Source organism: Nothoprocta perdicaria, unplaced genomic scaffold (assembly GCF_003342845.1).
Source record: "Nothoprocta perdicaria isolate Ctin4 unplaced genomic scaffold, notPer1 scaffold_134, whole genome shotgun sequence".
In the NCBI taxonomy this organism is placed as follows: domain Eukaryota; kingdom Metazoa; phylum Chordata; class Aves; order Tinamiformes; family Tinamidae; genus Nothoprocta; species Nothoprocta perdicaria.
Genome location: NW_020454472.1, coordinates 89060 through 101965, shown reverse-complemented (window position 1 = coordinate 101965; position 12906 = coordinate 89060). Strand labels below are relative to the sequence as shown.

The 12906-nt window shown below is 43.3% G+C and overlaps 1 protein-coding gene across 4 annotated transcripts in view; it reads left to right on the top strand.

Moving 5' to 3' along the window:
- Positions 1 to 12906, top strand: part of EYA1 (EYA transcriptional coactivator and phosphatase 1) — a 78930-nt gene that overhangs the window by 13779 nt on the left and 52245 nt on the right. For 2 of the 4 annotated variants that reach the window (XM_026033844.1, XM_026033842.1), the window contains exons 3-5: positions 1607 to 1676; positions 2061 to 2206; positions 6402 to 6524. In XM_026033844.1, coding sequence (XP_025889629.1) covers positions 1607 to 1676; positions 2061 to 2206; positions 6402 to 6524 — 339 coding nt within the window. Of the gene's footprint in view, positions 1 to 1606; positions 1677 to 2060; positions 2207 to 6386; positions 6525 to 12906 lie in introns of all 4 variants that reach the window. The other 2 variants (XM_026033843.1, XM_026033841.1) reach the window with 2 other exon arrangements.

Sequence of the window (12906 nt, the reverse complement as noted above, 5' to 3'; positions counted from 1 at the left end):
TTTTCTTTTTCTTTTTCTTTTTCTTTTTCTTTTTCTTTTTCTTTTTCTTTTTCTTTTTCTTTTTCTTTTTCTTTTTCTTTTTCTTTTTCTTTTTCCTTTTCCTTTTCCTTTTTCTTTTTCCTTTTTCTTTTTCTTTCTCCTTACTGGAAGCCAAACACCTCTTAGCTGCTAACATTAATGAGGCAAATACTGTGAGAAAGCCCCGAGATGTTTGCACAGTCTTACATACCTATGGATTAACAGTGGTATTTCTAGCACATCATTTTTTTACGGCACAAATCAAATAAAAAAAAAAGGGATCTAACAACGATATTACAGTTCCAGAGCAGCAGAATTTGATGTCTCACAAGCAGTAAGGCTTGTGTCAGCCTGCTCCTGCCCTGCTGTTACTCCCCATTTTCTATGTATGCAGTTGAGGATGGAAGGGGCAGGCCTTAAAGGCAAATGAGGTTTCTGGAATATTTAAAATCTTTAAAAAAAGAGGAAAACAGTAGCTACATAGATCTGTGGTGATGTGTGGTGATGTGATGACATTTGAAATATCTACAGCATCATGTGCCACGAAAAAAACAGAATTGTGGAAGGATGGGAGCTCTCTGCTGTAGTCCTCCCCRCTGGCCGAGCACTCCTGGAGCGCAGAGATGATGGATTTTCCCTGTAGTTGGCCAGGAGAGGGGTAGCTGGGAAAGGGTAATTATGGGTGCCTTGTTTACTTGCAGCTACTTAGCGGCGGGGCCTGTTGTTTCTCCGGCTGCCTGATTTTGCAGTAGCCTCCTAACCCGCAAGCGGCCCCTTCCTGGCAAAGGGCTCCAATATCCTTTGGGACAGAGAGCAGCAGTGGCACCCAAATGGCAATCCGAGCGGGATATGCTCGCAGGGTGGGATCTCCCRCAAACAAGGATGGGAGCAGAGCACCCACCGCGTCCAACCTGAGCACCCCCGAATGCTGGAGGCTCCCCAAGGCTCTGTGTTAGCAGGGGCTGCGTTTGGGGGGCCCTCGGTGTCTGAACCACAGGGAGGGAACTTCAGTATTTAGCTTTCATGCATTACTAAGGTCTAAAAGCATTCTAGAAATAAGCAGATAGCATAGAGGAAAAAAAAAAAAAAAGGGAGGTGTAGTATGGTAATGCATCTTATGCATCATGAAATTATTTCAGAAAGAGGCACGTGCACTGAAGCCGAGCATATGTTTTCAATAGAGGCATGCATAAAGCTCCTTCATAAAATGCAGGTCTTAAAAATTCTAAAAGTTAATAAAATGTTGCACTTGAGATATCATAATCCTTTGAAAGTATGAAGGAAAATGTTTCCATTAGGAAATAGATTGTTTGCATTGAAAATGTTGTCTGTGTGCAAGCGAAGAATCAGCTATTGCTCTGGAGTTGTACAAAGGGGCAATTTAGTATTTGAAATTTGTAATCAAGATTTTCACGTTAAGCATTCTTGCATAGTTCCTGATAAAATATTATTTTCTACCTCAGGTATCAATGATATTTGAATTTAATTAAACTCTTGTTAATATTCTGAAATTCTATTAGGAAAAATAATATTTATCTTTGGTGTGTGTATTTACACTTCTGTGTGCTTTCTTTTCTCCTCGGCGCAGCAATTGGAAGCAGTGGTTTCAGCCCAAGACAAACACACCAGTTCTCCCCACCACAGATTTACCCTTCCAAGTATGATATCTTTTAAAAATAATAATAATAGTAGTAATAATAATAACTGAAATAGGCAGATTTTAACCTCATTTAAAATAATAATTGGGTCCATCTGTTAAGTCATAATTTAAACCACAGCAGCTTCTAGGAAAAAGAAAAATGTATTTTTTTAAAGCTAAGAATGTATTTGAAAATAATATTTGCAAAAGTCCTTATTTTCCTTGTTCCTTTATTATTGAGTTGTTATTATTGTTTGCTCTTTGCCTCGCAGTGTCTGTGCGCTAGTGCAGCCTACGGCTGTGCRTTAATGAAGTAGCAGGGTTGTAATAAGGCTAAAACTCAGCGCTGGCCTGTCTGTCTAACGCGGTGCCTGTCCTCTTCTCTGTCGTTCGTAATCAATAGCAGACCATACCCACATATCCTCCCTACCCCCTCCTCGCAAACCATGGCTGCGTACGGGCAGACGCAGTTTCCAGCAGGGATGCAGCAAGCCACGGCGTACGCCACCTACCCGCAGCCCGGCCAGCCCTATGGGATCCCTTCGTATGGTAAGAAGCCACGTCCGTGCCGTTATTCCTGAGGTAAACGTTTTCGGGGAGGCCGCGTGGTCCTCTCGGCAGCGCTCGGCGGGACAGCCGCGCTCTCGCGGATCGGGGAAAAGCCACATGGAGTTTTCCTGTCGGAGCGAGCGCGGCTGAAGGGGTGTCTTGGAGAACTAAGAAGCCACCCGAGGCCTGCTCCGATCTCACTAAAGCTCAAGGAGGGAAATTCCTTTTACCAGGGATATAACAAAGGCAGTGCTGAAATGGGGAACCGGAGCTCGGGACTTCCATTACACATTACTCGTGGTAACCCCCACGTTGCCGTGCTCGCCAGCATCGTGACAGAGCAAGTTGGTAAATAAATTCTGGCTGACCTGGATTATTATAATGACAAGCGGATCAGTCAAACTGCAGTGATTTTGATGGAATAAAGACCTCATTGGAAAGGCCTCCCAAAATCTCGCTTGCAACGCTACGGAACTCCCCAGAGGGGGAAATTGAGGCAAATTGCCACTAAAGCTCCGTTTGTGTGATGAGGAAGATAGGACTAAGTAACAAATCTTTCCCCCCAAATTTAATTTAAAAACAAGCTGCTGTGGGTGAGACTGTTTTGCTGCCAGACTGTCTGCTGGCAGACCACATAGCAGTTCGGCAGTGAAGATGCATTATTAGAAAATAGGTCTTATATTCCTCTCAGGGGATATACAGAAAATATATGATCCACGTGCTTTTAGCAGCATATTTCGTAAAAGTACATTCAGATAATGTAAGTTTTATGCCCAAGGGGACAGAACTCACAGTCTAGGCTTATGCCCCTTAAAATTATTAAAAAAGCTAAGTGCAAGACCGGTGAATCTTACGTCTTCAATCTGCAAGTTGAAATGCACAGGGGCATAAGCGTATGTTGCAGCAGATTACTGTGGACACTAGGCAGAATAAATAGGTTATTGTTTTCCCTGACTTTACAAGATAAGTGTTTCAGTAGTATTTTGTCAATAATTATGACCCAAAGTAACGTTCTTCCTATGGTTTCAGTCCTGATAACTTACTGCCAGAAATATGGTTATAAACATGAATTGGACATGTCATTTTTTAAACTTAGACAAACAAAATACTTTAAAAGTATTTAAAATACATTTTCAAGACTAAAAAGATGGGGGTTCTCTTCCCCTGCCAAAAAAGAGAAAGCTTTTGTTCCCGACGCGCACGTGTCCCAGGTGGTCCCACAGCAGACAATACCTCTCCCTACAATGCTTTTCCTGACACGTCTGCCCTGTGGACACCTCGTGTTCCTGTTTGGCTGTCTGGTGGCTTGGCCAGCCCAAACAGTGACTTTTTGTTTTTGCTGGGTTCCTCTGGATGGAATCCCGACCTCGCTGAAGTCAGCTACAAAACTCCCACTGACTTGAGCGGGGCCTTGGTTTCAGCGCTTCGGCGTAGCTGCCTCCTCGTCGTCGGGGCTATAATTGAGAGCTGCTTTCCTTGGCAGCTGCTGGCTGGGGGCTAACACTCCTGCCTGCTCTTTTGTTTTGTTTTGTTTTGATTTTTACCGAGCCCATCCCCTGTGCCTAAGACTTGGGGTGATTTTTACACTGTAGAGTTGCTTTTGCTGCTGAGCCAAATGGGTCTTTATGCATTTTGGTCTCTTCAGACAGAGCCTCCTGACAGGGGCTAAGGGGCTTCTGGCTGGTGTATTTTACCATCTAGCAGAGCTATTTAAAAGCAAATAACATTTAGAAAGTTTTAAGAGTTATCACCATATATATTTTGCACATTTAAGCTCATCATAAGGGTCATAATCTGAACTCCTGAAATAAATTGCTTGGGGAACAGTGGGATGCTCATTTGCACAAAGCAAACAGAGAAGTGAAGCCTTGTTTAGAGCACAAATCCTCCTCTTGGGTCCATAGCATGGATCTCATATATCATATGCTTTGCTTCTCTTCCGGGCAGAAAGGTTCCAGCAGGTATAAAGAGAGGAGACTTAGGAGACAAGAAAACTTTGAACTGGGATGTGGAGGGGATTCTTGTGCTTTTGTTTCTTGACTGAGACTCACTTGAAGGGGGAAAATGTTCTTCAGAGATCCTTTTTTTCTTTCTTTTTTTTTCTAATATCACTTATAATTGCACGTTCATGTATGGACGTACCTCAAGCTGTTCCCCTAGGGCACAGTTTGGGAAGGTGCTTCCTTGAACACATCCAGCCTATCCATTTTTCCCCTCCCACACCTCCACCATGCCGAGGTCGGGAGGGCAGGAAAGGGGGTGGAGGGGAATGCCAGGGACAGCTGTGCCTTGGCACTGCTTCCTCCAATCCATCCATTCAGTAAAGCCACTGAGGAGGCTGGAGAATTTCCTGAAGCTCCCTTCTCCTGCCCGCTCCCACAGGACCCCAGGAAGGGTTCCTTTACCCACCTCTTCTCCTCCGAGATACTGACAGTCCCGTTAGGTTTTCCTGTGCTGACCCTTCCCGCTTGTTTGTGCATTTTAGAGCTGGTAGCAAGGAGAGGAGGAGGGTACATGGGGGTTTAGTGAGTGAAGACCTTGTAGAGGAGAGCGGGTGAGCAGGGCAGGTCTCCTGAGAGGAAGGGTTCCTCAGGGCTTGGAGTTTGGCAGAAGGACACATCTATGTCAAGCTGTCTTCACTGGAGTAGCATCTTCCTGCTGCCACCTCTGATCAGCTCCCCTCTGAAACTGAGCATTGAATCAGTCTGTTAAAGCTGGGCTAGAACTTTAAAACTTGATTTAGTTCAGCTTGCTCGAAGAAATATCTAACCAGCATTTCAGAGGTCCTTAAACAGCCAGAAAATGGGAATTGTGGGTACCAGAACATCCATAGCAGGAGGTTCCCATTGGAAAGGAGGTGTCGAATTCATCAGTGTGATTGTTTAATTGCAACATGAAATAGAAGAGGAAAGTAAGCACCAGGGAAAAACAAGCAAACAGGGGTAGCCTGGCAGCTAGCAAGTGTGGCAGAGGAATTAAGGATAATTAATGACCCCCATTGGAAAATAATCAAGAAAATACACTGCCATTTGTGCATAGGGAGAAACAGAAGTTTTGCAAACACATTAACTTCTAAGCTCTCTCCGACCTTCAAATATTGTAGAACATTGTTTAATAAAAAATACAGCCAGGAAATGGACTTAGATTAACAGACATTTTCAAATGAATGTTACTAATTCACAGTTAGTTCGTTCTGTTCAAATAACGGTGGTTTCTGAACAATGAAGTATCACTGAACGCCTCAGTGACATGTAAGAGATTTAAGCTACTTTTCCATTTCTTTGGCTTTAATGTTTTTATATGGCTTAAATGATAGTTCATGTTGGGACATGGATATTAATAAAAGTAGATGACAGAGGCTGAATTGTGTGCATTCCTCAGTATGTCATTTGCTGATATTTACTTGCTTACTCATTTACAATTTTATGCAAAAAAATCACTGAAGTTGGGAGGCAAGTCATTCATTTAATTGGCTTTTGGGTTATTTTATCACTGAATTTGGAAACGAGAAGGTGATGTGTAATGGATTTCCCTGTCAGTGCAGATTAATAAGATTGCTATGTTTTTCCCAGTTTGGGAGATTGCTCTAGGAATATTTCATGTCTGTATGTGTTTATTTGTTAAAAGACTGAATGTATTCTATCATTTTTAATTAGCTTTGAAAATCTGCATTACTCTTGATGCTGAAAGTTCTCTTTATCTGCTTTTAAAGAGGTGTTTAATTCCTTAGAAAGCTATGGAACTTGGAGCCATGTAATTTTGATGCGGGAATATTATACAATGCAAATCTGAGTTATGTCATTAATGGGTGGATGGCAGGAGAGTTTGGCTATGTTATGCTTCATTAAAATCATATAAAGTTGCTAATCTGCCTCTATGAAATGTCATGAATATATGGAAAAGTTAGCCTCTGGCAGGAAAGGAAAAAAAGAATAATGCAACTTCCTGTTCATGTATAAATTTCTTTTGCAGTTATTGGAAACACAGTTTTAAATTTAACCTCTCCCTGGTGAAATTCAGTTTTATGTGTGCTTTTAGACTGCCTTTACCCCATCTATTCGCTATATACTCTCGATATTCCTTCTCTCATGCATGCAGAAAGTGCTGTTAATGAAATGATTTAATTTTCCAACCCTGTTTGAATATGAACAAATAGATTTGCTGTCACTAACTGATTTAGGTGCATTGTGGGCAGGCATCAAGACAGAAGGTGGATTGTCACAGTCCCAGTCACCTGGACAGACGGGATTTCTAAGCTATGGTGCAAGCTTTAGCACACCTCAACCCGGACAGGCTCCCTACAGCTACCAGATGCAAGGTCTGTATACATAGATACTACCACTAATTAGATACAACTAACACCATGTGATTTTCCCCCCTAATTTCTTTATATCCCTAGAATAAAAATGCATGTTTGACTGAGTACTAGCTTGCCTCTGATGCTGTTGCAGCTGGAGCTGAAATGCTGACTGCCTTTGCTGAGAGCGGCGACAGGCCAGCTCAGCAGTTTGGAAGATCCCTCACTTCGAGATTTCATTAGTTTTTTAATATTGAAGTGTTTTAGTGTTATTAAAGTGAAACTTGTTGCTCCAAATAGCAGAAGTTTAAAAAAATAATGAAAGTGACAAAGTGAGTCCTGGAAAACATGTCAGGATTATGAATTTAGGACGTGCCAAATATAATTTGACACCTAAGTGTGTTTGAGGAGGGAAAAGATAAAAATACCTACTGCAGCTGTGGAGGTAGCTAAGTAATGATTGAAGCCTTTTTGTTTGAAGTCTATTTAAAAGCTTAAAGTTCTATTTTAAATCTTTAAGTCTTTGTACATGCTAGTTACTATTGTCAATTATATTTTGTTGTCTTACTTGTTTGCTTTACTTAATATCTTAAAAATCTTTCCCCCTCATTCTACTCTTCTTCTCTACCTCATTCTCATCTTCCTCTCTACCCCTTCAGTATTAATTGACTGCTGGGTGTGCCTGATTCTGGATTTTCACCACTTTGCAGATATTTAAAAACTTTTTTTTTTTTCAGGCAAATAGCTAATTTAGACCCACTTTAGGACCCTTCACCCCTGAATCACAGAGCACTGCAGATAGGGTTTTAGCACTGGGGAGATAAGTGCTCTGCAGGTTCCAGATCTTACAAATAATTGGACCATATTTTTTAAAGTTTAGCTCCTTTATTATCTGCTTCATTAAAACTGTACATCATCCTATTAACACTCCATGAAATGTCTTGCGGCAGAAGTGCATTCAGAGATCAAGTGAAGGAGGTTTTGCTTTTGTTCCACAGCTTTAAGGGTATATTGATCCAGTCCTTTGCTCAGACAGGAGAGGCCTTTTCTTTCTTTCTTTTTTTTTTTTTTTAAATCCCCTTTTGAACTGTGGATGTTGAGCAGCTCAGTATGGCAGAAACAACCATCTGACGTCTGAAGTTTTGCTTTCTTGTAATGCCCTTTGGCAAGGAAGAAGAGGATGATATAAGATTAGTATGTTACCTTTCATCTGCTCATTGGTTAGTAGTGAACTTGTACTCATCTGCATAGATAGAGCTGTAACCAGATCAAAAACAAGGTTTATTTTCTGCTAATAGCCTATATATAGGTATATATGTATAAATAGATGTATTAAAATATATGTGTAGAAGACAGCCAAAAATGCTTACCTGTGATTATGAGGAGCTCCTAGATAGACAAACATTCCAGCTTTTAAGGAATTTAATTCATGTAAATACATGAATTCAGTAGTAAATACAGATACAGAAAAATCATATCTATATTGTTTACAACTTCTATTGTCATAGTGCCTTAGTACCATAGCCAGATATTGGGAGCCTGTTGTTCTAATTTGTGTTGAGACTGTATTTTCATATGGCTACATAAGTTGGAGACTAAAACATGGAGGCTGTGAGAGCCTAAAATAACAATGAGGCTGTTAGATATAAAAAACACTACTCGCACCATATGCGTTATCTAACAGTTGTAAAGCTGGTTTTTGTTCTTTTGTAAAATTCAGAGCAGAGATGTCACTAGAAGGGGATTTTAGAGAGGACAGTGAAGTGATTTTGCAGATGTCTATGGGAAACTCATTCAATAGAGGGAGGAAAGGGGGAGCAGCATGGGATAATGTGAGAGTGCTTCTTGGAAAATTTTAAGAGTAGGCAGTGAACTCTGGCATGAGAGAAGCAAAGCTCAGACTCAGTGGGCTGCACAGAGACCTGTCATAAAGGATATTGCTTTGTTTTATGCAATATGCAAACTAAATATCAGATGAGAATTGGCAAAGTCAAAAATGTGTGTCAGTTGTTAGGACAGGGAACAGTAAGATCTTGGAAAGCGTTTCAGCCATATGCCTTGAAAGACCAGGATCTAAAAATATTATACAAAGAAACATATTGAAGACTACCCAGTTGTGAAGCCTTGAAAGAGGAGGGACAACGGCGCCGCCACGTAATCGATTTCATGCTCATGCTGTCGACCAGCACTGAGGGAGGAGGTGGTTTGTGTCTGAGTCCAGCCTGTGTCCTGCACTTCGGCTAAGGGCTGGAACCCACGGAACGTGACAGAGAGAGGCCTTGGTTGGGTTTGAGTTTGAGTTTGGGTAGAGGAGCCGCAGGTCAGTGATGGGGGAGTGTGGGCATCACCGTGGTGTGTTTGCCCAACGTGCCATGCTCACGAATGCAGTTATCGCTGTGTGGAGTGTGGGCACAGAAAAGGCTGGTCAGCTGTAGAAACCCTGCAGCACGTAAGGATGGAAGTAATAAGGGGGACCTTTCAAATGAAATATAGGCAGAGGTATAAGAAAATGAAGGAGAAAACCTGCTAACCACATCCTTCTTCCTGTTAAGTGTTTTTAGTATATACCTACACTATCCACCAGAATATACACCTTTTTAATGCTTTCATTAAGCTTTTATATTTCAAACAACTCTAAATTCTCCTAATTCCTCCTTATTATTGAACAGATGTTAAACATAAATGGGAACTTTTGTTCTCCTTTCACAGTTTTAATTTTAGAAGGCGAAACTACTCATAGTCTGAGCTATTATTCAAGGGTAGAATTAATTCTCTTCCCAGAAAATGAGAGTAGTGCTGCTGCTGTTGGGTTGTTTGTGCAGGAACCTGCAGTGAGGGAAAAGAGCTTCTCTCGGGATAAATCAGGATTTACCAGCAGCCCAGCAGTTGTGGCTCTTGTGCTCTCTGCTTTGGGGTTACCTTGTGCTCTGGAGCCCTGGAGTTAGTCCTGTTCTCCTTGCTGGGACAGCCAGTTAAGCCTCATGCTCTCCCCAGTCCTACCAAAGTGACATCATGGTCAGTCCCTGGACTATGGCCAAGGGAGAGATGGTCACATTTGGAAATCCTGAAGAAAGACATTGTGTAGGACTCCTCACTATGGTTTTGCCAGTAATGGTCTCTGGGTTTCTTAGGAATGTTTCGTCCCTACAGCCGAGCAAAGGGGGAGGGCACCATCCTCTCCCCTCAACAGACATTTCATGGACATATCCATGAAGCTCTTTCTCACGAGTTCTTTCATGGATGTTGAAAGGCCCCACACATGAGTGAGGGCTGTGGCAACAGGCCGTGCTTGTTGTAGTGACGGGATGGAGGGAGCTGTGTGAGGAGAAGCAGTATGGAGAGGTGAAAGCCAGGGGCAGTGCGGAGAGGAGAAAGCCGGGGGCAGTACGGAGAGAAGAAAGCTGGGGCGGGAGCGCTGTTCACTGCCATGAAGGGCCCTCATGGCCGTCCGTCCCTGAGCCCCACGGCATGAAGGGCCCTTGCCCTGTGTGGGACACCCGCGTTGCTCCAGCTACGCAGCCTGTTGTGTTTCCGAACACGCTCACCCATCGCTTCGGGAACTGGTCCATGAAAAGTAAACGGTCAGGTATTTGGTTATTATGCTACAGCGTAAAAATATTGTGCTGGATGGCCACGCAGTTACTAGGACAACACAGGGGAGTTTGCCAAAGGTTTTTAAAACACTGTGAGCGAGCGGAAGAAACCTTGAGTTTAAGCAGCCCATCTGGCCGCCCTYGGCTCTCCCGGGAGAGCCGCTCTCGGCCGCCGCCGCGTACACGGTACCCTGACGATGGACACGGCCCACGGCGAAGCGCCGCCGGCGCCGCGGAGGCAAATGGGCCGCTGTGGGAAAGCCCCAGGGAGGCCAGGCCGGGCCGGGCCGCCCCGCGGCGCCGCGGCCGCTCGCAGCAGGTTGCGGCATTCCTGCCGGCTGCCGGAGGTTCCCAGCTTTAATGTGGGCCCTCGCTCCTGGCCAAATAGACCTTTGACCCGCGATTTACAGCTTTTGTCACGTCGCGGAGGCCGCCGCTCCGTCGGGCAGCTTGTCACAGGAAAACTGGCGCCRTTCATAACGGGGCCTTGCATGGACTGCGTGCGGGCACGCAGCCTGCGCGGGAACAGCAGCTCCGTGCCATCCCGCAGCCCATTATTGAAAAAAAAGAGCAAAAAAAATGAAGTATTTTTGAAACAACTTAAGGCCAGTAGTTCTGGGTGGCCCACAGAGCAGTTTCTGAGAAACCTGCTTCATGTTTGTTACGGTCTAGGAGACCCCAACCCCTCCTCCATAGGAGCCGGCACTGACCATAAGATGAAAGGCAGAGATCTGTGCGTCGGGATGTGTGTGTCTTTGTGTAAGGGGCAGAGATGCTGACTGGCATGTAATTACTTCTCTCATTTGCTCTTGCAAATTATTTGCCAAACTTTTGGTGGAAAGAGAATGTATTCATCCAAAAAAAAAAAGAGTTCTTTTTTTTTTTTTTTTTACCCTTCCCTTGCAACTATAAAAAGTCTTTTCTGTCTTCTTCGAACAGCTCATGCCACACACCTATAAACATTATGCTCAAACGTATTACTGCATCACTCAGAAATAACTACAGAAATGAAAAGAGACGTACTGACTTACATTTTTCCAGCCAAAGCACTCTTAGAAATAAAATAGCATTTCAAAGTTTTGCAATTTAAAATATTTTTCAGCTGTATTCAGGCGCTGGGGTTTGTTATAATAAAAAATAACATCTGTTTTCCAATTTTAAATTAAATTTAAAACAACATGTTTTTCTCATTAGTACTATTTATCTGTACTATCTGCTAAACTTGGATGTCAACTCTTTGCTGAAGTAATCTGATTTCAGTCCACAGGATTAGTAGCATCTATCAACAACCACAGAACTTTARCACTCAGAGCAAACAGAAGAGAAATGTTTACAGTCATTATCACACATTAAGTTTAAGGCTCATTTTTTTCACTCCCACTGCTGTCAGACATACCTCACATTTCCTACTCTGAGGCTTAGGAGGTGTATGGTTTTAGTAACTTTTGCGATCAGAGCGCTTAAATATTTTTTCTTCTGGCTTCTTAGTGTGAGAATGCCTTTTATTTTATTTCATTTTATTTTATTTTATTTTATTTTATTTTATTTTATTTTATTTTATTTTATTTTATTTTATTTTATTTTATTTTATTTTATTTTATTTTATTTTATTTTATTTTATTTTATTTTATTTTATTTTATTTTATTTTATTTTATTTTACAGAAAGCAAATGCCTCACGAATGCCCTTTAGGGACTGCATTAAGCACGCAGCCCGGCGTTCCTTGCAGTTTGGATTTGCAAGAACCTTTGCTTTCCTAAACGTACGACTGTTTTGCAGCATTTGGCTGTTAAGGCAGGTGTGCTGGTCATAGCAGGGGCTCAGCGACTCCCTTCACCTGGCTGCTCCCTAGTGATTTTCATTCTGGTGGATCTCTTTGCCTGCTCTGCTCACCCCCGAGCTTTTCCCAAGGTCTCAGCATCTCCTTGTCCGAGGGCAGGACTCCGCGGCGAGGGAGGCTGTGGAGCTCCAGCACGCGTTCCCAGCTCCGTGGCCACCTCCYGCTGCACGGGTTCAAGAGGTTGCCTCGTTGCAGGCTTTCTCGTGGCTTTCTGTGGTTTCACCCCGTGCACCCATCTGGCTCAGCTGGTAGCTGTGTCGCTCCTGGGTTAGAAGGGGCGAGGGCAGAACAGCTGAAAGGGGGGTTGCTGCCCTTGCGTGGAGCGGCGTCTCAGGTTGGACGCTGTACAAGGGCCCCATCTGTCTATTTCTGTCGGCCGGCGACGGGGGGAGGGAGGCGAAGCCAGTAATTCAATTTTCGGTCTTGCTTTCAAGAGAGGGGCTTTTTCTCCTTTGTGTCGCGCTCACTATACTCTGTCCGAAAAGAAGGAGGTTTGTGGCCCAAGGCTGTCTATGATCGATTAGGGAATCCTAATGGCTTCACTGTCGGATGGAGATTCTTAGGGCAGGGAATTACTGCTCTCCCCTCTCCTTTCAAGCACTGCAGGCCAGTGATAAGCGAGGTCCCAGTTCTGGATGGTGGCAGGAGGAGGTGAGGCCATGGGCTTGAGCAAAGGCACACGGCATCTCCCAGGACAGGTCAGGACTAAGTAAAAAATACACATGAGAAAACCCTCATTATTGCCCCAAAGTTGGGGATAACTCAGGTGACCGGGAAGGACAAAATATTTGGAACCTGACAGGAAAATGTACAGTGAGGTCTGAAGTGACTCTGACCCCCATCTAAATTTCCGTGGAAGCAGGTTTTATTTTTACTGAAATGGTGAAACACAGGGCATAGGACCAATGAATTATCACTTTCCCCATATTGACATCTTATACAGCTGGTAACAACCAAATCAATCAACATA